Raw genomic sequence first — 22573 nt, forward strand, 5'->3', positions numbered from 1 at the left:
CCCTGTTATTCTCTGCGGACATGTAGGCGGCAGCAGCACAGAAACGTGTCGTCGGGGCTCATTGTACACTCGGAACCGAAGAAGAAGAACTACTTCCTGGTCAGGTCAGATGTAAACATGAAAAATGGCTGCTTTAGGCGACTTAGAACGCCTTGAGTATTTATCTTTAGTGTCAAAAGTGTGCACCGAGTTGGAGAATCACCTGGGAATAAGCGAAAAAGATTTAGGTGTGTGAAACTGAACCGTTGTTGTTTTGTTTTATATCTTCTGAACTTGCTTGCCACCGCTTGCTAAGTAACTGCTAACTAGCCTCACGAGCATTCACCAAACAAACGTAAAGTCAACGATGCTTAAACCAGCCGCCAAGTAAACACCGTTATTATTTTACTTATTTTACAGCTGAATTCATCATCGACCTCGCCGAAAAACATCCAACATTTGAGGAATTCAAAGACATCCTGCTGAAAAATGGAGCAGACTTCACAGTAAGCGTGAAGCATCCCATTTGTTTTACTGTGTTTTCCTTTGTGGCGTTATCAGTTTGTAATGGCTGCACATTTCCTTTGGCAGGATACCCTCATTGGCAATTTACTCAGACTCATTCAAACTATGCGAACATCACCGTCTACAAGTAAAGGTATAATAATAAGACTTCACCCAGTCTAATACAGAACACAGTTGATGCTTCCTGTAAAGCTCAGCAGCTTTTTGCCTGTGGTGTTTGACAGCTCATCAGCCAGTGGTCAAGCCAAAGAGCGAGAAGGACAAGCTCAAAGAGACATATCCTGCTTTGTGTCAGCCAGATGATCCTGTATGGAGGGTAAGGTTTCTTTAAAAGAGCTACGTTTTGTCCATGAAATAAGGATAGTGCTGTCTTCCATCTTCCCACACCTTTTACTTTCTCTTTTACTTGGATAAAAGAAAAATGGCGTATATAAATAACTTACCACATGTCACTGGTACTGTTTGGTTTGTTCTTATTTCCTGCTTATGTGTGTGTGTGCAAATTTCAGTGTATGTTTTCTGTCGGTGTGTGTTCCTCTGTGTCTGACTTGTAAAATGTGTGTGAGAAATGCATGCCTTTTTGTGCCTATATGTTGTGGGTCAGTATGAACCATGGACGCTATGGTTGTCATTGTCACTTCACTGTACTGAAACCAATTCCTGTGCATTTGCTGTGTTTGCTCATAAAAGTTCTTATGATTTTGACATAGAAGAGAATGAAGTGGTTGGAGGAAATACACGTCTTCACTCTTAGTGGTTGCAGTTTCAAGCATTTACTGAACTATTTCAATGACCTCTTGGCTTTCCACAAGATTCCACCACGCCATCCGAGTCAAGACGATGAGCAGGTTGCAGCGGCTGCCATGAAGGAGCTGGAGATGCTTATGCCAAGTGCCAATGGACTGATCTCAGATAACAGGTAAACAGGATCAGTGAAGACTTTTGTCCCAGAAATGAACGTCCACCATTTGGGGGAAAAAAGTGAGTCATTCCTGGAACAAATTAATAACATAAACAGGAAAGAATTGGGACACGATTTGGAAACTTAAGTCCTTGGTTGACAAAGTGATATAATTGCTCGAGACAATAAATGTGCAGCTTTTTGAAATGGGCTCTTGATGAATATTTGTGCCTGTTCTCATTTGCTCCTCAGGTCAAATAAAGATAGGAGTCGAGACAGAGACCAAGAAAATGGACGTCACCGATCACGTTCCCGCTCCAGATCGAGGGAGCGTGACCGAGAGCCGAACCACAAACACAGGAGGAAGCGCAAGTCTCGCTGGAGTGACCGCACACCCAGCCCACGCAGAGACGATGACAGCAGCAACAAGGATGACAGAGACTCTGGCCACTTCAATGACAGACATGTGGACCGGCCTCCACCAGAGGAGCCTGTTGTGGGCGATATCTACAGCGGCAAAATCAGCAGCATTATGCAGTTTGGCTGTTTTGTTCAGCTAGAGGGACTGAGGTCAGTCAGTGCTCACTCGTGGTACCATAAAACATTTTGCATGAAAACATCCACCAAACAGCATGTACTGTGTTGTATTCAGATATGTTTTTGCATCTTTCTGACTCTGTTTTATCGGGGTTAAAGAGCTGTCAGGGGTGTGACAACTGTGACGGTGTGTTTACAGAAAACGCTGGGAAGGCCTGGTGCACATCTCAGAGCTACGCAAGGAAGGGCGAATAGCCAATGTGGCAGATGTAGTCACCAAAGGCCAAAAGGTGAAGGTCAAAGTGCTGTCGTTCACTGGAACCAAGGCCAGCCTGAGCATGAAGGTGAGACAACATCTGTGCCTGACACACTGCATAATATTCTGTTAGGAAAGCTGCTTTTACTCACCAGGCTCTGAACAGTGATTGAAATCCATATTCCACTTTTCACTTTCTCATTTGTTTCTTGACTCATTTTTGTCCCCCTACTGCCTTAAAAACTGAATAATAATAATGATGATGATGATAATAATAATAATACTGATAATGAGAAATACCAAAAGAGACACTGCCTTGGGGAAAAAATATCATTAAATTTGCTTTTAATTGCTAAAGAGCACAAATTTTGTTTCTCTTCATTAGTTGATATCTTCCCCCTGTATCTCTGTGATGGTTAATTGCAACCTGTGTCATTATTTTTCTAAATGCCATTTTGTTTTTTGTTTTTTTAACTTAGAGTGTTAGATACAAATGCATTATACCCATTTTTTTGGTAATCCCTGGAAATTAAATGAAATTCAGTAGAGTGTACCTTTCTGTGATTACCATTTTAGCTTACTCTTTGAGTTGCTCTGGTCCGGTAAAAATTCCAGCCGATGAAACTAAACAGGTTAAAACAAATACCAAAATTTATTTATAAGTGTTTGACCCAGATCCATTGTGGTTATTGAATTCTCAACTAGCAGGATATGATTAAGTATTAACTTGTCTATGTCTTGTCAGGATGTGGACCAGGAGACAGGAGAGGACCTGAACCCCAACAGGAGGAGGAACCTGGACCTTGGTGCTGGAGATGAAGCCATGAGGAACCCTGACCGCCCCATCAACCCCACCCCGCTAGAGATGGAGGAAAACCCAACAGAGCGCAAAAAGCTTGCTAAGATCACAGACTTGGAGAAGTGGGAAATCAAGCAGGTATGCAGACAGAGAGGCAAAACAGATCTTTTATGTATTTAAGTTTCCCAGGAGTTGGCTGGTTGTTAATTGGTTTATTTCACCTTTCTCCATTCAGATGATTGCAGCCAATGTTCTTCCCAAAGAAGAGTTCCCAGAATTTGATGAGGAGACGGGGATCCTCCCCAACATAGATGATGAAGAGGGTATAACCCCATGTTTATTTTCCTGTTTTTGCAGAGTGGTTGTAATCCTGCATGTAAGCAGGTGATTGTAATGCCTCAGTGATATCCATCCTCTCAACAGATGAGGATCTGGAGATCGATCTGGTTGAAGAGGAACCACCGTTCCTGAGGGGACAGACTAAATGGACCATGAACTTGAGCCCAGTCAAAATAGTCAAGGTATGTATCCATGTTCTAAAAAGTTCCTTGTGCCCTGTGTAAAACAGCGGGGATGTTACTAAATGATAGTCGAATGACAGAAATATTAGACAAAAAGAAACGCAAAGACGTTTTTCATAAAATGACTTGATACTCTACACATTGTTGCAGTATAAATGCAGTGATGGATCACAAGAAATACACTGGCATCGATTTATTTTGAACTAGAATTGCTGATGGTGTCTCTGTCCTTTTGATTTGAACAACTGTTCACCTCCTTTTCATTTTGTCAATTAGAATCCAGATGGCTCCCTCTCCCAGGCAGCCATGATGCAGAGTGCTCTTGCTAAGGAGAGACGAGAGCAGAAGCAGGCGGCTCGTGCAGAGGAGATGGACGCCATCCCCACCGGGCTCAACAAGAACTGGATTGACCCCATGCCTGACTGTAAGGCCCTGGAACATTTTAGTGAACTTCACAATTACGTAGAGGACCTAAAAGTCTCTGATAACTTAAAATAAATTGCACAGCAACCATAGGGAGGCACAGTGCATTTCTCACAGTCGGCTGGTACAAATAGCCTTCCAGCCACAATTACTAATAATCAGATGCTAATTGAAAGACAGAAATGATGGATCGGGACTTATAAACTTTAAATCCTCAAAAATCCCCAAAACAAACAGACTTAGCTGCCATGCATCTTGTGCCAGACCTCTTACACTGTTGGAGTTGCTCTCCCCTGGATTACCATGCCACGGCTGGAGATGATTATCTGGCTTCAAGATTAATTTAGAGTGGCTCGCAGAGACATAATGCACTGTATGTGTCTGCATCTTCCATTGCCCGAGGTGGAATGGGAGTTTATGGGGATGAGCAAGTTCTTTCCAGTTCTGGACACTCGCTCTGAGTCATAGTTTTATACAAAAGGGCCTTGTTTGGAAGTTACTTATTGTGGGAGGTCATCATGATTAAACAACACAGTTTGCAGGGGGTTGGGACACATCCTGCCTGAGCGTCACATCGGTTCTGACTCCGACTCTGAATAAGATGGGGTAAAAATGAAAACAAATAATCTACTTTTCTTGGCAATGAATATGATCCTTTTTTTGTACAGATGAAGGAAGGCAGATTGCAGCGAACATGAGAGGCATTGGTGCTATGCCTGTTGATCTTCCAGAGTGGAAAAGATACGCTTTTGGGGGCAATCAGGTGTCCTACGGCAAGAAGACAGAACTTTCCATCCTGGAGCAGAGAGAGAGTCTACCCATCTTCAAGCTGAAGCAGCAGCTCATTCAAGTACGTGCGCTTGAGAGACTATCTTACCAGAAACACCAAGTGCTGAATGATGGGAAAGATGGGTAGGAGAGAGGAATTGACCTTTGAAAAATGTGTCACAGGTCATGAGCCAGACCTGATCCCAACATTACAACATGATACACTATACAAATTGGCCCTCTGAACAATCAGGACACCCGAGGATGTTAAATCTGTCAGAATTTGTTTAGTCATACTTACATAGTTTAATGTCCTGGGGAAAAATGATTTTCCAAAGCAGCCTAACCCTAAATCTAACTCTTTAAGTGCATGTGGTTTTAATGGTTTGCTGTACAAACCTTGCCTATACTTTCTTTCTCCATCCAGGCTGTCCATGATAATCAGATCTTGATTGTAGTGGGAGAAACTGGCTCTGGGAAGACCACGCAGATCACCCAGTACCTGGCAGAGGCAGGATACACTGCCCGGGGCAAGATCGGCTGCACTCAGCCCCGCCGCGTGGCCGCCATGTCAGTGGCCAAGAGAGTCTCTGAAGAGTACGGCTGCTGTCTGGGTCAGGAGGTGAGTGGCCTCCCCAAACTGTACAAGAAAATCTTTGTGAGACCAGTTGCTTTCCCCCTAGTGTGAGAACAGCTCTCATTTCATTGTGGTGAGTCTGGATCCCTCTCTGTAAGCGCGTTTTTTTCCCATGTCACTAGATGAAAAACTGGAAGGAACTACAGTTAATGAATTAGAAATAGAAGAAGAAGAATAGGCTAAGACAAAAAGTCGAAAATTAATCGAAAACTCTGTTTGCTTTAGCCTGTCAGAAGTAAAATGGATGGGTGGTTGTATTTCTTCACTAATCCAGCAGTTTTTATGCCAGATGTAATCAGTCACGTAAACGTAGTTGCTTAATATTTACTTTTGCTTTGACTCGTGTCGTGTGAAGGTCAGATATTTAAAATATCCATAACTTAACTCATAAATTCACCAGTGCTTCAGGACACATCTTCAGTGCTGTGCACCCAGCGTGACGCAGCGGCAGACAAAGATTTTTACCCATGCTCTCCCTTTTTTCAATATAGGTGGGCTACACCATTCGTTTTGAGGACTGCACCAGTACGGAGACAGTGATCAAGTACATGACCCATGGTATGCTGCAGAGGGAGTGTCTTTTGGACCCAGACATGAGTCAGTATTCCCTCATTATGCTGGACGAGGCCCATGAGAGAACAATCCACACAGATGTGCTGTTCGGTCTGCTCAAGAAGGTATTTTAGAGAGTCTTTTATTTTTTGCAGTAAAAAAATAAGCGGCTACTATTTCAAAGAAAATAAATGGCAGTCGTTGATGCAAACGGTACGTAGTGATGTTCCAAATATTTACTTGGTTTACAATTACTCGCTCTGTTTCTCTTAGACGATACAGAAACGCAAAGACATGAAGTTGATAGTGTCGTCCGCTACACTGGATGCTGTCAAATTCTCCCAGTACTTTTTCGAGGCTCCCATCTTCACCATCCCAGGAAGAACATTCCCAGTTGAGATCCTCTACACCAAAGAGCCTGAGACAGACTATCTGGATGCCAGCCTCATCACTGTCATGCAGATTCACCTGACTGAGCCTCCAGGTGTGGTTGATTGAAATGATTGCAATACGTTTTTTATGATCATTAGTTGGGTGTGTCTTTTTCCTTAAAGCATCATGATTATTTTAAGATTCTTCATACTTGTTTTGAAAAGTCTAGTCCTATTCCTCTGGGGGACAGGAGATTTTCTGCAAGTTGAGTCAGACTTACTGTTGGCCATATTTTCTCTTTGTCTTTTATCTCTGTCCAGGCGACATCCTGGTGTTTCTGACTGGTCAAGAGGAGATTGACACTGCCTGTGAGATCCTGTATGAGCGGATGAAGTCACTGGGGCCTGATGTTCCTGAACTGATCATCCTGCCGGTCTACTCTGCCCTGCCCAGTGAGATGCAAACAAGGATTTTTGACCCTGCACCTCCAGGCAGCAGAAAGGTAATGGATGCACTGAATAAAATCAGAACTGTGTGTTGTTGGAATTTGTTTTAAGATAATGATACCAATTCACGTTCTTCAAATTTGATTGAAGTTGGTGAGTGTGTCATGATTTCTTTTTAAAACTAATGCATTCGATTTGGATGGCATTTTCTCTCCTAAAAAGAATAGTTGCTTTTGATGCTTTAAATGTGGTATTTATTCTAAAAAAAAAAAAAACACTTAACAGATGGTTATGATTCATTAAATCCCAACCCAACACAATGTACTGTATTTTATTTCTGTGAAAAAAGTAAGAGTTCTCTCACTTCTATTTCATTTGCTCACCACTAGGTCATCATTGCCACAAACATTGCCGAGACGTCTCTAACCATCGATGGAATCTACTACGTGGTGGACCCCGGCTTTGTCAAGCAGATTGTGTATAATTCCAAGACAGGCATTGACCAACTTGTGGTGACCCCTATATCACAGGTCATCCATTTCAACACTCTTAAACATAATGAAATATATTATTTTACTTTTCTTATTCTGGTCATTTCAGTGGTTTTAATTCCACATGTCCTTAAATGTTGCAAAAATGAAACAACATTGAAGTGGTCCTAAAAATGCAAGTGGTAAAGCACTGTCATAAGAACGTCTGTGTCCTAATTAAGACATTGAAATCATGTTGTTTAGGCCCAGGCCAAGCAAAGGTCAGGTCGAGCTGGCAGGACAGGCCCGGGGAAATGTTACAGGCTCTACACTGAGAGAGCCTACAGAGATGAGATGCTCACATCCAACGTGCCTGAGATCCAGAGAACTAACTTGGCCAGCACTGTGCTGTCTCTCAAGGTATGTGCTTTAGATACATAACTTAAGTCTTGTTATGTATCTCTTTTTGCTAAGGCTAAACTTAAGGACAAGTTTTTTTCTTTGCACTTGCCCATTGTACACTACACTGTTGTGCAATAACAGTGTAGTGATTTGCTCAAGACACCAGGAGATGCTGCTACACTTACAGTTCAAAACAAGGCCGGATATTTGTTACTGATTGGCAGTAAATACGCCTACATCATTCATGAGGGAGGACATGTTTACTCCTGTCATGTTCCTCTGTTGAGATAGTAGGAGATCCCAAAAAGTGTGTCACTGGGCTTTGATCACATTTTATGCACCTTGGGCACAGTAACCTCTACTGTCTCAGTAATAAAAAGAGCACCATGAGGAGTTGACTCCCCAGTCTTTGCAGGAAAGACACACAAAAACTACAAGAATGTTTAACTTAAACAGTGAACACAGTAAAATTGTTTTTAACTAATGACAACACACCCTGTTATTTTACTGTCATTTCAATTTCTTCTCTCCTTGGCTGTCCTTGCTTACTCAGGCCATGGGTATTAATGACCTATTGGCATTTGACTTCATGGACGCTCCCCCAATGGAGACTCTGATCACAGCCATGGAGCAGCTCTACACCCTGGGAGCTCTGGACGATGAGGGATTACTCACACGGCTCGGTAGAAGGGTAAGCAATAGATCAGTTGCACTAGTGCCTCTGTTGCTGCAGCCACCTGCAGCTTGACCAGGGTTTTTGAATTTGAGGTCAGAGACAAAATAATCCAGGTAATCCAACAGGAGCCTTGTGAGAGTGAACTGTAGCCTTCCATCATCCAAAAATGAATTTTCTCACCATAACTTCAGATTTTGTACAAGCAATCTACAGGAAGACTGACTCAGTGTGTTACACAAACTGAGTTGGAGCTCTTAACATCCTCTAGTGGTCAGAAAAATACACCATTTGGACAAAAGTATTAGGACACACCTCTAAATCATTGAATTCAGGTGTTTCGTTCAGTTGCATTGCCACAGGTGTATAAAATCAAGCTCCTTGCCATGCACTCTTCTTTTACAAACATTTGTGAAAGAATGGGTTGTTATAAAGAGCTCACTGAGTGTGAGTGTGAGTGTTGAGTGTGGTACTGCAATAGTAATGTAATAGGATGCCAACATTGCAACGAGTCAGTTTGTGAAATTTGGCAGACAATGTAAAGTTAGAGAGCGGGGTCACTGAGTGCTGAGGCACATAGTACATGAAAGTGGCCGACGCTCTGCTGACTCAGTAACTGCAGAGCTCCAAACCTCCTCTGGCATCAACATCAGCACAAACGGTGCGCTGGGAGCTTCATGGCATGGGTTTTCATGGCTGAGCAGCCTCATGCAAGCCTTACATCACCAAGCACAATGCCAAGCGTCGGATGGAGCGGTGTAAAGCACGCCGCCGCTGGACTCTGGAGCGGTAGAAAATTGTTCTGTGGAGTGACTGCATTGTGCCGACTGTAAAGTTTAGTGGAGGAGGGATCATGGTATGGGCTTGTTTTTCTGGGGTCGTCCTTGGCTCCTTAATTCCAGCCAAGGGAAATCTTAATTCTCCAGCTTACCAAGACATCTTGGACAATGCTATGTTTCCAACTTTGTGGAAAGTTTGTGGAAGGCCCTTTTCTGTTCCAGCATGACTGAGCCCCAGTGCACAGAGCAGCTCCATAAAGGCGTGGCTGGCTGAGTTTGGTGTGGAAGAACCTGACTGGCCCACACAGATCCCTGATATCAACGCCATGCAACACCTTTGGGATGAACTAGAACAGAGACTGTGATCCAGGCCCAACATCAGAGTCTGACCTCACAAATGTTCTTCTGGATGAATGACCAAAAATTCCCACAGACACTCCAAAATCTTGTCGAAAGCCTTCCCAGAACAGTGGAAGCTGTTATATCTGCAAAGGGAGAACCAACTCCATATTAATGCGTATGAATTTAGAATGGGATGCCATAAAAGCATGAGTAGGTGGCCCAATACTTTTGCATTAATTGATGAATATTAATCCAGAAGAATTTAATTTCTCTGAAGATTTTCAGTATTTTTGTTGGTTATTTTTTCACAGATTTATTGGAAAAGGTGTGTTGAGTGCTCAACTGTTGTATACAAGTTCCTTATGCATTTGTTCTGTGTTTGATTAACTTTCATGTAGACTTGCATTAACAACTACAACACACAATTTCTGTCTGTGTGTGTTTCAGATGGCTGAGTTCCCTCTGGAGCCCATGCTGTGTAAGATGCTGATCATGTCCGTCCATCTGAGCTGCAGTGAGGAGATGCTGACCATCGTCTCCATGCTGTCTGTGCAGAACATCTTTTACAGACCTAAAGTATGTGGCTGTACACCCCAGCTGTCATGTTGACCCCATTATTAAATTATCCATGGCAGTCTATAAGCTTTTATCATAAAAGCAGAATTATTGTCAATTGATACACTCAGTTGGTAGCATTTGTTAAATTCAAAGCAGTACATTACTAGTAGCAACACATCAAGTTAAATGGATTACTTCATCCATGTCGAACTAACAAGGAAAAAATCCTTTATGTGGAAACAATATAAAAGCATTTTTTCACTAATTTCAGCCCCAAGGAGTCCTCAAATGAAACAAAAATCCTCCTTTTGCAGGACAAGCAGGCCCAGGCTGACCAGAAGAAAGCAAAGTTCTTCCAGCTGGAGGGAGACCATCTTACTCTGTTGGCCGTGTACAACTCCTGGAAGAATAACAAGTTCTCCAACCCCTGGTGCTTTGAGAACTTCATCCAGGCTCGCTCCTTAAAGAGAGCCCAGGACATTCGCAAGCAGATGCTGAGCATCATGGACAGGTACATGGCCATCTGTCATATTCATGTGTGTTTCATTCATTTGTTTGATATACTTCAGTGTAGTTTAAGAAATTTAATTCCCTATCAAACCTTGCTGACTTTGTGTTCCCCATCAGACACTGGGGAACACTGAGAGAAATGTGTAATAGAGAAAATGTTATATTATCTACCAGGGAATGTAGAAATAGAGGCTGCTTTTGTATAATTTACTGCAGATATAACTGTGGCAATTCATACAAATATTCCTTGCAGTAATCCAATCTATGTGGGAGACCAGTTATAATATTTATCCTTCCTTAGACATAAGTTGGATGTGGTTTCGTGCGGAAAAGCTACGGTGCGGGTCCAGAAAGCGATCTGTAGTGGCTTCTTCAGGAACGCAGCCAGGAAGCACCCTCAGGACGGGTACCGTACCCTGATCGACCAGCAGGTGGTGTACCTTCACCCCTCCAGCACCCTCTTCAACCGCCAGCCGGAGTGGTGAGTCCGTGCACATTGAAGGGTCCGATTACCAGATGGGTTTATGTGACACACACGGAGAATGATGCATCTTGACAGGGCACCTTGAGACATTTATACTCATTTCATTAGGGTGTTGTATGTCTTTGGCTCTGTCATAACAGAATCATTCACTGTAGCTAATCAATAAGGTTCCTATCCATATTCCTTAACAGTATTAAGGTTTTGCTTACAGCTATTTTACACTGTGATCTCCTGTTTAATGAGTGACCAAACTGTCTTTTATTTCGTGGACAATCATTTATAGAGTTCATTTTGTCCTTCTCTCTCTTTAGGCTTGTGTACCATGAGCTGGTGCTGACCACTAAAGAGTACATGCGGGAGGTGACCACCATCGACCCTCGCTGGCTGGTGGAGTTTGCGCCGGCTTTCTACAGAGTCTCTGACCCGACACGCCTCAGTAGGCAGAAGAAACAACAGAAACTGGAGCCTCTCTACAACCGTTACGAGGAGCCCAACGCTTGGAGAATCTCCCGTGCCTTCAGACGACGTTGAGGTTCTGTTGTGCTACACACTCATACTACATGGACCTGCTATGTTGTTCATACTGAGCCAGCTGATGGCTAATCAGGACACTTGCCTTTTGCTCTGTCAAAGGGCCACCTTTTATTTAGAACAGCTTTAATTCAGTTTTGTCATCTCAGTTCAGATGAAGTACTGATAGCTAATACTGACCTATTTTCATCATATTAGCCATATTACCATCATCAGCTGTTGATCGTTTGGTTGGTGCACATTTCATGCACTACGTTGCTGTCTGGTCATTGTTTTTTTTTAAACACGTGACTGTGATTTTTATTTAAATCTTTTATTTCAGTCTGTTTCTGCCCTCATTATTGATAAATAATGGATACTCTTTTATATGTTGCCATCTGCTTACTGTCCTCTGCCATCTTTGCATGGAGGTGGGAATAGTATGACAAATATTTATTCACTGAGTGCACAAAATATTTCAACCACCCCCTGTTTCCGTGAAGTAGACTGAAGACAATTTCAGTCCAGTAAAAACTGTGATCCCTTACTAATTTCTCCCAAACCCACCACCATCGCAAAGGGGAAGGTAAAAACTACATTATGTTTTATACAACTATACAATATCATGCAGTTTATAACAAAAACAAGAGAAAGAATAGTCTGGATATCTTTTTGGGTAGTATTATGGGTATTTATTAAGCAATCTCTTTACTTTAACCACAGTCTTGTTTATGGATTGAATAGGCCTCAGAAGTGAGAGGAATGCAGCTCTTAAAAACTCAAAAAAGAAAAAAAAAATCCCTAATGAGATTAATTTAAACAAAAACAACAAACACCATAGCCTTATATACAAGTGGATGGGGTGGGCATGTGCAAGAGGTGCAGGGGGTATCGGGGTGTGTATGATGATGGGTTGATGGGACAATGGGGAAGGTTTCTGAAGGCGGCAGGGAGGAGGGGTGGCTTTAGTACATGTAGCCTTTGGAGTAGGGCTGGGGGCCCATGTTTTGGGGGGCTTGTTCCGGGGGGTAGGACACTGCCTCATCCAGGTGGGACAGGGGCACCGTGTCCTCCTCGTTGACGTAGCGCTCAAACTCAGCCTTCAGGCTGGGCCGCTGATTGTCGGGGAAGGCCAAGGAGATGAGGGCCTCGGGCTCACACACAAACTTGTAAACATAGCGCTCCCCTGCCACCTGCAGAACAAAGGAAATGGCTTCATTTAAATGGTGCATATAAAAATCATGTACATTTTTAGCCCAAATATAATTATTTAGATGTGTATTGAAAATTACATGTGGATTTTCCCTATCCAGATAGCCATGAAAGATCAGATCTATCTCACAAAGATTAAAAGTTTTTTTTTTGTTTTGTTTTGTTTTTTCTGGCTGCATGGTGCATGTGGTGACCCAGTTGTCAACTGACCTGAATGATGCAGCTGTGATTGGTACGGATTTAGTGTGATTAATCAGCATCTAATCTGACTCACGTGCCTCCACAGACAAGTATGTTAATATGGAAACTGCAGCGTTGTTGTGCTGGCTTATCTCACTTTGTTGAATTCCAAAATACCAACATTTGTGTGTCCTGATAGTGAATATCGCAATAAGCCAAACTCTGTTTCCTTTAGCACCAGGGACTCACACCAACAACCCTGAGCTGACGTAAAACACTGTTGTCTTTCTTAACAGTAAAGGTGTCTTGGAAATAGTTTGATAGCTTGTTGGAATTCAGTAGAGCTTATCAGAAATGATTTATACATTTGATGACAGATAAGGTCTGACAAAAGTGCAGCGGAGGCCCTAACCCAGCCTTTAAAGAGGAGAGGTGCATTTAAGCCAACAGTACCAAGGCATACATTTTGATCAGATGCATGATACAGATGGACAGTATGAGAAAAAACATCACATTGTGTTTTGAGTGCACTAAAGGCCAAGTCTGAAAGATGACAACACCTGGAAACCAGGAGAAACTCCACCAACTCCTCACTTCTTAGAGTATGAACAGAATGTGCTTTGTACCTTCTGCATGATTCCCTTCTCATAATAATAGCGCAGAGAGCGACTGAGCTTGTCATAGTTCATGGCTGGACGGTTCTTCTGCATGCCCCACAGCCTGGCAACCTGAAGAGAGAGAGAGAGAGAGAATGAGTGAGGAGGGACAAGAGGGAGGGCGGCAGAGGACAGCAGAGAGGGAATGGCAAGGGAGGGAAGAATGGTGGGGGGGGTGGGGGGTATGCATCTGGGATGGTTCAGCTCCAGTGACTTGGGCCAGGGTTCTTCATGGGTGACTAGATGGTTGTTTGCATGCTTTAGAAAGGCTAAAGAATGAGGCTTTCCTCAAACAACAAGTCCACAGCTGAGAATAATTTGTCTCAGCATTTTGTTTCTTTACACAGTGCATGTCCCTCACCAATTATTGCCCCTTTGTAAACAATAACTTGTAACTGCATAGTATCCCCACTAGGTGTCCTCAGTAACAAGATAAAGGCTACTGCGCTTTAACTCACCAGCGTCAACATGCCAAAAGCTGGGCGAGTCCCCACATATGGATTCACTTCCTTTTTATGTAACCCATTACCACTTGAATGCAACCAGAGTCCCACAATGTGCGCAGTGAAATAAGAGTCGGTGGCTGGTTGTCATAGGCAGGCCGTGAAATACAGTCAACCCCTGGTTGAACTCCCAGCTGACAAGAGACCACTAATTCTAATACTAAACGAGTATATCACAGCCCCAAACAGACAAGGAGGAGAAATTCACATTATTTAGGGTTTGTGAATGAATTTTATGGTGGCAAACATCTCCAATATCGGAGGACCTTGTAATGTGGGGGATGGGCGATGCTGTGAGAGACTCATGACTCAGGAGGAGACCAGTTGTGTCCCACTGCGGCCATCCAGCCAGCAGCTCTGTTTGATCTTTGAGTGTGCTCTCAGCTCTAATTGCTCTTGTAAAACTCTTGCCCCATCCATTTTTAATGTACAGTAAAAAGATAATGGAAAAGACAGTGGGCCTATCTGTATTAGGGCCCACCTAAATGGACGTTGTCTGATATGTCCAATCAAGCTGCAGACTTAAACATCACGAAAATGTCTCGACCAAAGAAATGTGAGGAGGTGAGAGAGGAGAGGTGGTGGTGGTGGGGGGGTTGGATGATTCGATGATAGCGTGTGTCCTTCATTTTGTATCAATCTACCGTTTCATGTGTTGAATAATGAATGGGGGACTAATGGAGGATGGATCAGAGAATAGACCTATAAGGACAGTGGCCAGATCTCGCCTCTAATCATTCTAATCTAGGCTTTGCCTCAAAACCATTTGCTAACATGGATTCATTGAGTAATATTCCCTATCAGATTTGTGATAACACTGTGATTTCTATCAACATGTGTCTGCTATTTGTGGGTAAGGAACTACAGTAAAATTAAGGAAAAAACAATGTAATTTATATTTTTTAAAGGCCAAATTAGTACATATTTTATGTATACAGGGTACACATTATTCTATAGTATCGGCCCATGTGGATGCCCTAATGCCTCTAAGGGGTTCAAAAGTACAAAATAGGGAAGTGATCACAATTAGTGGGCCAGTAGTCAGAGAAAAGCATAAAAACAAAACTCTCCAATAGATATTAATGTTGCATCCCTGCCTCTTTGTCTGCCATTGCCTATCAGGGGTGTGTCTGTTGCAGGCCCTTATGGCTGAAATATCACATTAATAATGATGCAATGATGAGTCTGCTTTTAGCAGATAGACTGTTGCTCCTGTTTCTCGGTATGAACATTTGATCGCACCACTGGCCCTGTTGTTTTACCCTAAGATTTTTCCTCTCAGTGTTGTGTCGAAAGAATCCTAAAAAAATAATCATAGCCTCAATTAAAAGTCAAATAGGTCCAGACCTACCTCTTCGGGTTCAATGAGTTTGAACTCCATGCCACGGCCGGTCCAGGCGATGAAGTGGGCATTGCCTGGGTCGTCCAGCAGGGCCACCAGGAACTGCCAGAGCTGCAGAGAGCCTCGGCGCTGGTAAGGCGTGCCCTCACGAAACACACCGCCTCCCTCCTGCTTCACCTCACCTTTATGTGGAGCAAACAGACGCGAGGTCAGTAGGTTTATGGACTGTTCACATATGTCCAAGTGTTTCCTTTTTACTACTTATTCACCAGGTGTGATTAAATATTTTAACTTGATTCTTCCTCTCGTCTGTCTTAAAACTCCAGACTCACTTTGTCATCTTCCATCCACGCCACACTGTCTTCCTACTTGTGTTAACATGATATGTCATTGTGGCAGATTCAGGATACATAAATCTATAGCTGATCATGAAGATTTATCCACTAAAACCTGCTACTATGATGACCCATAATCAGGTCTAAACATTATACCATCAAACAAGGAAAATTTAGTCAGATTATAACTGTAAATAATTTGGGCTGTTTATAAATTTCTGATAATGACAGCTGGGAAATCATTGTTGAATAACTGCTGTCATAGCAGAACCATTGATAAACTAATATTGACATTTCACATGAGCATGCTGAAAATTGAAAAAAAAAAAAAAAGTTCTATAGAGAAGTTTTGAATGAGATGATTGTTGTTTCCCTTTTTGCTAGTGAAAAATACGGTGCCTTTTCCAGGAGTAATATTTATTCAGGAGTTCTTGTAATACTTGGTAAAGCAAGTGCAGCACATACTGGCCACTGAAAATTCCAGTGAGTTGAGTTGTGACATTGTATAAAAGCAAGATAAGGCTTTATAACCTGATTTGAGCCCTTGTGAGGCAGGCCTTGTGAGAAAAAATCATAAGAAGTAACCTTGAAGGTCATATAGTACACATAAATGCAGATAAGGAATAGGATGTACACTGTTTGTTAATAGGCTCATAAATGTGAAAAATACATGATTACCAATAACAGGTGAAAACACTATGTAAATGGACACTGATTTGTGGCAGTGGAAGTGGTTGTTTACTGGTTATTGGATACGTCGTATACAAGTGTGGGAACATGAGGACCTCAGCTAAGTTACTGGTGCTGTCTCTGAGAGAACTTGCACACTTCACTGGTTATACCAGTGCTAAAGCCCTCAGGCTGTCCACTCAATCTCATTTAGCATCAATCACTAACACCAACAACAGCTTGGGAAACTGCCTGTCTCTGCTCTCACCATGACACAGGAGCCCTGCATCGTGTGCACACAGAAACCAAACCCACTAACTAGGCTCCAACCTACAGTCGTTTGCCAGTCACACAAAGAGCCTTTAACAATCATCGTGTGGTGACACTGCCCGATACACAAGGAGCTCTGATCTTGTTATAAGATGGTAGTCAGCGATAAGGACTGGATTCCAAACTGAGCACCAACTTGGTGACTGTATGGGCTGTGTTTCCCTCTTATACCCCAAGTGCTGTCATCCACGGCCATTTGATCCGACTGACACCGAGCCAAGTGGATTGTGGTGTGCAAGACTCTCGTGTGCATGCATGTGTGTATGCATGCAAGTATGTTTATGTGGGCTAGCGGAGAATGCAGGAGGATTATGGCTACAGCAGTGTAACAGCTCACCTTCGAACTTCTCTGGAACCACACGGGAGTCATTTTCAAACAGATAGCCTGGAAGACAAGGGGTGGATTGTGTTAGGATTTCAAGGGCCCTTGGTCTTGTCACAATTAGATTGTTCAGTTGGGATCCATGCCAAGCTTTGAATAACATCTCAACAAAATACAAGGGTGCATTCACCCATGAATAACATTAAGCTAATAAGTGTGTACTCTTCATCCACTTTGACACAAGAAGAGTAGAGCACTTTAGTGAAAGGAGGAGGATTTCAGAGTGCAAAGATCTGAAAGGGACTTGGATCTTTGCTTCCAGTTTCAGGACCTGTAAACTTAGTAGTTACACTTTAATAACTTCCCTTGTATTCAGTTAATTTAAACTAGAATTATTTTACAGCTCTTATTTGCTGAGCATAATTGATGAACAAGAAAGACAATTATCCAAAATGGTGTATAACAAACAATAGGAGTGAATGGGATGATTGTTTTCCTTTTTTGCTAGGGAAAAATACTGTGCTTTTTCCAGGAGTAATATTTATTCAGGGATTCTTGAGGCAGGAGTGAGGCTAGAGCCTCTGCCAATGGAAACATAGACACACCGCTGGTTAGCCAATGGAAACACAGGCACTCTAGGCCGGTTAGCCAATGACCGCAAAGCTTGAGCCAATGAAGGCTCCATTTAGATAAAGCATGAGACAAAAGCAGACTAGACACATGCAATTCCAAAATTCAACATCCTTATAGACCCTTCTACAGTCATGATGTTCATTTCCCCCCTCATAATTTAACATTTATTTACATAGACAGGTGAGTTAAGAATGAATGAATAATGATCTGGCAGAGGCCTCCACAAGGCAGAAGTATAAACAGAAATTGCAGCAATTTTAATTACCTTCGTTGCTGTGCTGGGGGTTTGGGTAGCCCTCGTTGTGGTGGTACATAGAGGGACATCCAGGCACATCTACAACACAGAGAGACAAATGGCCAAAGGTCAAACATTTAGTTTAGTTGAAGGTAGTTTCATTTAAATGAGCTGAAACACTTTGCAATGTAACAGAAGCAAAGTGAAAACACAGTGATAAAAATACAATGTTTTCACACATCAGGTTCCCCAATTTGCTAATGAACAGATAATTAGATGGACCAAAATATGTCTGATTCATGCTGAGCTATCAGTTGAAAGGTCAAGTCTGGGTCACAAGAAGAAACAGAATATCACCTTGTGCAACTGCAGACAACGTATCCATATGTTCAAGTGGATAGAAAAAAAAAATCTAACATAAAGCACATTTTGTACAAGGATCTCTTCCTCTGCTGGCTAAGCTAATATCCACTTGGGAAAGCGGGTGTATTATGTGAATATTTTGTGTGATCACCCCTACCACTTGCAAGGACAAACGTTGCATTTATCATATCACTTGTCTTGTCTCTGGTGGTATTTTTAGGCCATGAGCAAGCACCTTCACCAGACCAGAGAAGTGGTACAGTATACTGTGTCTGCGCTTTGTCTGGGCACATCATTGACTGCCTCGAATGGCTGCATTCACCAAAATAGATTTTATTTTCACCCCATAAACCTCCCAGCAAAATTCTTAAGCAAGCTGGAACACTTGTAAAGCACTTGTAACATGTTATAATGAGTTGTGCAATCTGCGGAGTGTTATTAGAGTTTATGCTTTATCTCCCGTGGCTGCTCACCTTGTGTGTCTACGTGCACGTGTGTGTGTTTGTGTGCATTTGAGCATCTGTGCAGACACATAAAGGTGTGTCACTGAGTATATTTGCCCGTTCGCATGCTGCCTGTAAACTGTATGAACTAGAGGAGCGAGAGCACAGCAGCTGAAAGGTGTAGTGCTCTTGCCTGTGGCTCAGGCTGTGACTCACTCCAGGGGAATGCAGCTGCAGCGCTGTGGCTGTGATAAGATGCCACTGGGGAAAATCAAGCCCTCCATTCCGGGGCAGCAGCACTCGATCACACTGTAAATAATATGTCTGCCAGCAATGGCAGGCTCCCACTAGGGAGCGATGGGGAGATTGGGTGTGAGAGAGCCAGGGTCAATTGTGTCCTGAGTGGCATGGCCATTTTGTGCCTTTCATGCAACACAATAGCAGTGATTAAGCGATGGAATGCCAATTTGTATGTGAAACTAGGACTCTCTTTCTCAAATCCACACACAGCCCGGGACTTTCATCTTTACAGTGTGACCAAATGCCACAAGTTTAAAAGGAAGCTGCAAGTGTTGTTCACTTTATGGGTTCATTCTTTTAGCGCTCCTCCATTTTTCATTATCCTGAACCATTGCATGTCTAGGACCATATCATTTCGAGTACAGTCCCTTTTCATTAAAAGGGCCACAAACTGACAACATCATATATCAACAGCACATGAAAAATAACAATCCCTGAAGCCAAGCTTACCAGTAAAACTGTACTGAATGAAAAGTAGCACTGCTTATGTTTTTGCTGCCAGGTGCTTTGACTAAAATTATTATTAAGTTTTTTTTTTCCTGAATGAGACACTTTTAACATACAAACACTGCAATTCTTCAGCCTTTAGACCCCTGCTACCTACCATGGCAGATCTCATGAAAAGATGTGTTTGTGAAATGACAGTGTTGATATGAACAATAAACTCTGGTCATTTCCTTTCAGGTCTTAGCAATAATATTTGTCATCAGGCAGCACAGTGGGCCAAACTCTTATCAGACACCTCTGAGGAAGCCCCACCAACTTCAACTCTCTCCTGCTCCCAGCACACACACACACACACACACACACTTATCCACAGACAAACATCCTTTTGTTGTTTCTCTCTTTCTTCCTCAAGGTTGTGCAATTCCTCAAAGCGCAAAGCTCAACTTTGTCAGCGCTATCCGGTCTCCCTATCGAAGGTACGGGTATGAAAAACATGAGAGGGAAAAGAATTTAGGTCGAGATTTCTTGTGTTTTTATTATACATAAAGCACGCTGGTTTCAGCGCTGGAAGGCACATTTTGTAGCCGTCCACTACTGTGCATGTAGGACCTGTGGGAACCACAACAAAAGCGGCTCTGCTCTCAGTTAACTGTCACTGCCATAGCAGCTAAAACACAGGTGAATGAGGACACAATGCATGTAGAGTGTTATGTTTCTCACCCCTTTGCTGCTTACTGTGCTATCTAGTGGTAGGGGTTGTTGTTAAAGGGCTTGGGCTGGCTACCCCACCCTCTACCCCACCTCCTCTCCCCCTCTCACCCTGCACCCCCCCCTTCTCCCAAAGCCCAGCCAGTGAGAGGTTCAGGTTACTGCGGCCACGCTCATTTTTCCATTATGAGTTCATCTGCCTGCAGAAAAAGGAAGCCGCTGGTGCAACCTGAAACCCTGGAGCACTCCACCAGGGACTCTAGTCTTTCCAGTGCCCTCCATTTTCTCAATGAAATTCCTCTGCCTCTCTCTCTCTCACAGAGACCAGAGGAGGGAGGGAGAGAAGGACGGAAGGAGGGAAAGAGGGAAGGAGGGAGGAGTGTAGTTGCAGGAGAAAAAAAAAACAGTTTTTTTTTTCTTTTCTTTGCGAAGTGTCAGAGAGTTGAAAGGAGGAGTTTTGGAGGCAAGGAGGGAGCAGGGTAGTAGATACAGTAAAGAAGTGTGTTTGCCTTTTGGACATTTTGTTCTGAAGTTAGCTGTGCACACAGGGGAGGCTTCGAATGCAGCGCCATGTAACACCTGAGAAGTAATGCTACTGAGTATGCTAGTCTCAGCTCACAGCACCACACACTGACAGACAGTGGATCTGTTTTTTAAAAGTTAAAATATGGATTTCACCTTGAAAAATCATGACTATTTTATGTGCAAATAATGCCCACATTTCTCCATTTTCCTTTGTTTTCAAAAACAATCCATAACATGCAGACAGCTGTGAGGTTTTCTTTTTTGTGGCGCTTCAGTGACTTAGAAGAATAATGCAAGTAAAATGCATTATTACCCCAGTGAATCAAAATCTAGGGCATGGAAATCAGTTCAGTCAAAATTCTAATTATTCATATAATCTACGCCAATTTTGACTGCATCAAGCACATCGCTCTCTCTCACTGTGTTTGTCACTCACCAGGATCATAGGTGTAGTCTGTGGGCTCCTGCTTGACCATCATGTGGGCTGGTGGGAACCTGTGTGGGTGGGGGTGTGGATGTGGATGTGGATGGGGGTGGGGGTGGGGTCCATGCCCGTGTCCTGGCCCATGCCCGGGCCCCGGTCCTGCCATTTGAGCCGCCCGCTCATACAGAGGGTCCAGGTATTCCTGCTTAAAGCTCTGCTGCATGTAGGGCATGCAGGGGTCAGAGTGCTGCCGGTGGTACCCACCACCACCTCCGCCTCCGGGCCCTCCACCCCCTCCTCCCCCAGCTCCACCGCCCCCACCGTGCCCAGCCGGAGCGGACGGCATGCGCTGGAAGGGCTGCCCTGGTGGGGGGAACTGGGGGCACATGGGGTCGGCTGAAGGGCCCTGATACCTGGAACTGAGAGACGACGTGGAGCAGTTAGTTTTCAGGCTCTCACATATATTCATCCACACAAACAATATGGAAATTCACAATAATATTTATATCTCTGTATTGTCCATTCATTTTTTTCCCTCTTGATTTGTATTTATGTTAAATTTTGCTCTAATTTCTTGCTCAGCAGATACAAAAAAAAATGGATTATTAAAATATAAATTATAATATTATAAATATTATAAAATATGGAAAAAAGTGAATTATACACGAGTCTGTGTGTGAATAAAATAAAATAATCTCTCTGTGACATCTGTAAAGGAAAGGGCACAGGGCAACGTTAACGGAAACTCTGATGAGTAACAGTGCCCAAGGAGTTGCCGCTGCATTGTTGCTATAATAACAAAGGAAGAGCTTGCAACCAGGAAACACTGAAAAGGTTTTTGACTGTGTATCTCACTTTGTCACCTGTTGCTGAGAGCACCACTTTTTCACAGTGCTAAAAAATGTTCCTAGCAGTTGCCTTCCTCATTTGTCAGGATGCTAGAAATAACTACGACCCAAAGATATTCAAATTTTCCCTCACAAACATGTCATGTGAATTCAAAACATGCTTTTTGGACATATATGTGGTTTTAGATGGGAGATTTTCCACTATTTCCATAACAAAAATGAAAGTATTTTTTGTTTATATTAAAATAGATTTTCACTTGTAATATTGTCACATGTAATGGCAGATGGAAACATGAAAAAAAAATTGACATACATGTCGGCAAAATAAATAAATAAATAAATAAAAATAAAAATAGTGTGTATTGTGAGCTTAGAGTGCCAAAGCAGCCAAAGTACAAGAATTTCACTGTATTAAATCTGTATTATGAATTTTAATACTTAAAAACTAAATACTAAATAAAACTGAACACACAAACAAAACACAAAGAGCACTTTCCACCTATGATTTGAAATTTTCACTATTTCACAATTCAAAACTGTCATAATGTCAGATACTAAAATATTATGTGAAAGAATTTTATAAAAACCAATGTGTCCAAAAGGCACATATGCTTAAAATTTACATGCCCTTTTCCACACGACTTTTTTTTTTTG

At 42.7% G+C, this 22573-nt stretch overlaps 2 protein-coding genes across 5 annotated transcripts in view; one reads left to right on the forward strand and one right to left on the reverse strand.

Annotated features, from left to right (window-relative positions):
* Window positions 1–67: 67 nt before the first annotated feature.
* LOC115377473 (ATP-dependent RNA helicase DHX8-like) lies at window positions 68–11831 on the forward strand. The gene is made up of 23 exons (XM_030077228.1): window positions 68–227; window positions 400–485; window positions 571–637; window positions 729–820; window positions 1317–1423; window positions 1658–1975; window positions 2142–2286; window positions 2944–3135; window positions 3233–3320; window positions 3421–3518; window positions 3795–3942; window positions 4610–4791; window positions 5137–5331; window positions 5838–6023; window positions 6172–6382; window positions 6591–6772; window positions 7106–7246; window positions 7451–7606; window positions 8142–8279; window positions 9830–9958; window positions 10255–10451; window positions 10752–10931; window positions 11246–11831. The coding sequence occupies exons 1-23, from the start codon at window positions 125–127 to the stop codon at window positions 11463–11465; spliced, it is 3561 nt and encodes a 1186-aa protein (XP_029933088.1). The 5' UTR covers window positions 68–124; the 3' UTR covers window positions 11466–11831.
* Window positions 11832–12114: 283 nt separating this feature from the next.
* Window positions 12115–22573, reverse strand: part of etv4 (ETS variant transcription factor 4) — a 31359-nt gene continuing 20900 nt past the window's right edge. For 3 of the 4 annotated variants that reach the window (XM_030077231.1, XM_030077232.1, XM_030077229.1), the window contains 6 exons: window positions 21084–21490; window positions 17892–17960; window positions 17009–17056; window positions 15347–15519; window positions 13463–13564; window positions 12410–12637 (listed from right to left, as the gene is read on the reverse strand). In XM_030077231.1, the coding sequence (XP_029933091.1) occupies window positions 12410–12637; window positions 13463–13564; window positions 15347–15519; window positions 17009–17056; window positions 17892–17960; window positions 21084–21490 (1027 nt within the window). Of the gene's footprint in view, window positions 12638–13462; window positions 13565–15346; window positions 15520–17008; window positions 17057–17891; window positions 17961–21083; window positions 21491–22573 lie in introns of all 4 variants that reach the window. The other variant, XM_030077230.1, reaches the window with a different exon arrangement.

Source organism: Myripristis murdjan, chromosome 19, assembly GCF_902150065.1.
Source record: "Myripristis murdjan chromosome 19, fMyrMur1.1, whole genome shotgun sequence".
In the NCBI taxonomy this organism is placed as follows: Eukaryota; Metazoa; Chordata; class Actinopteri; order Holocentriformes; family Holocentridae; genus Myripristis; species Myripristis murdjan.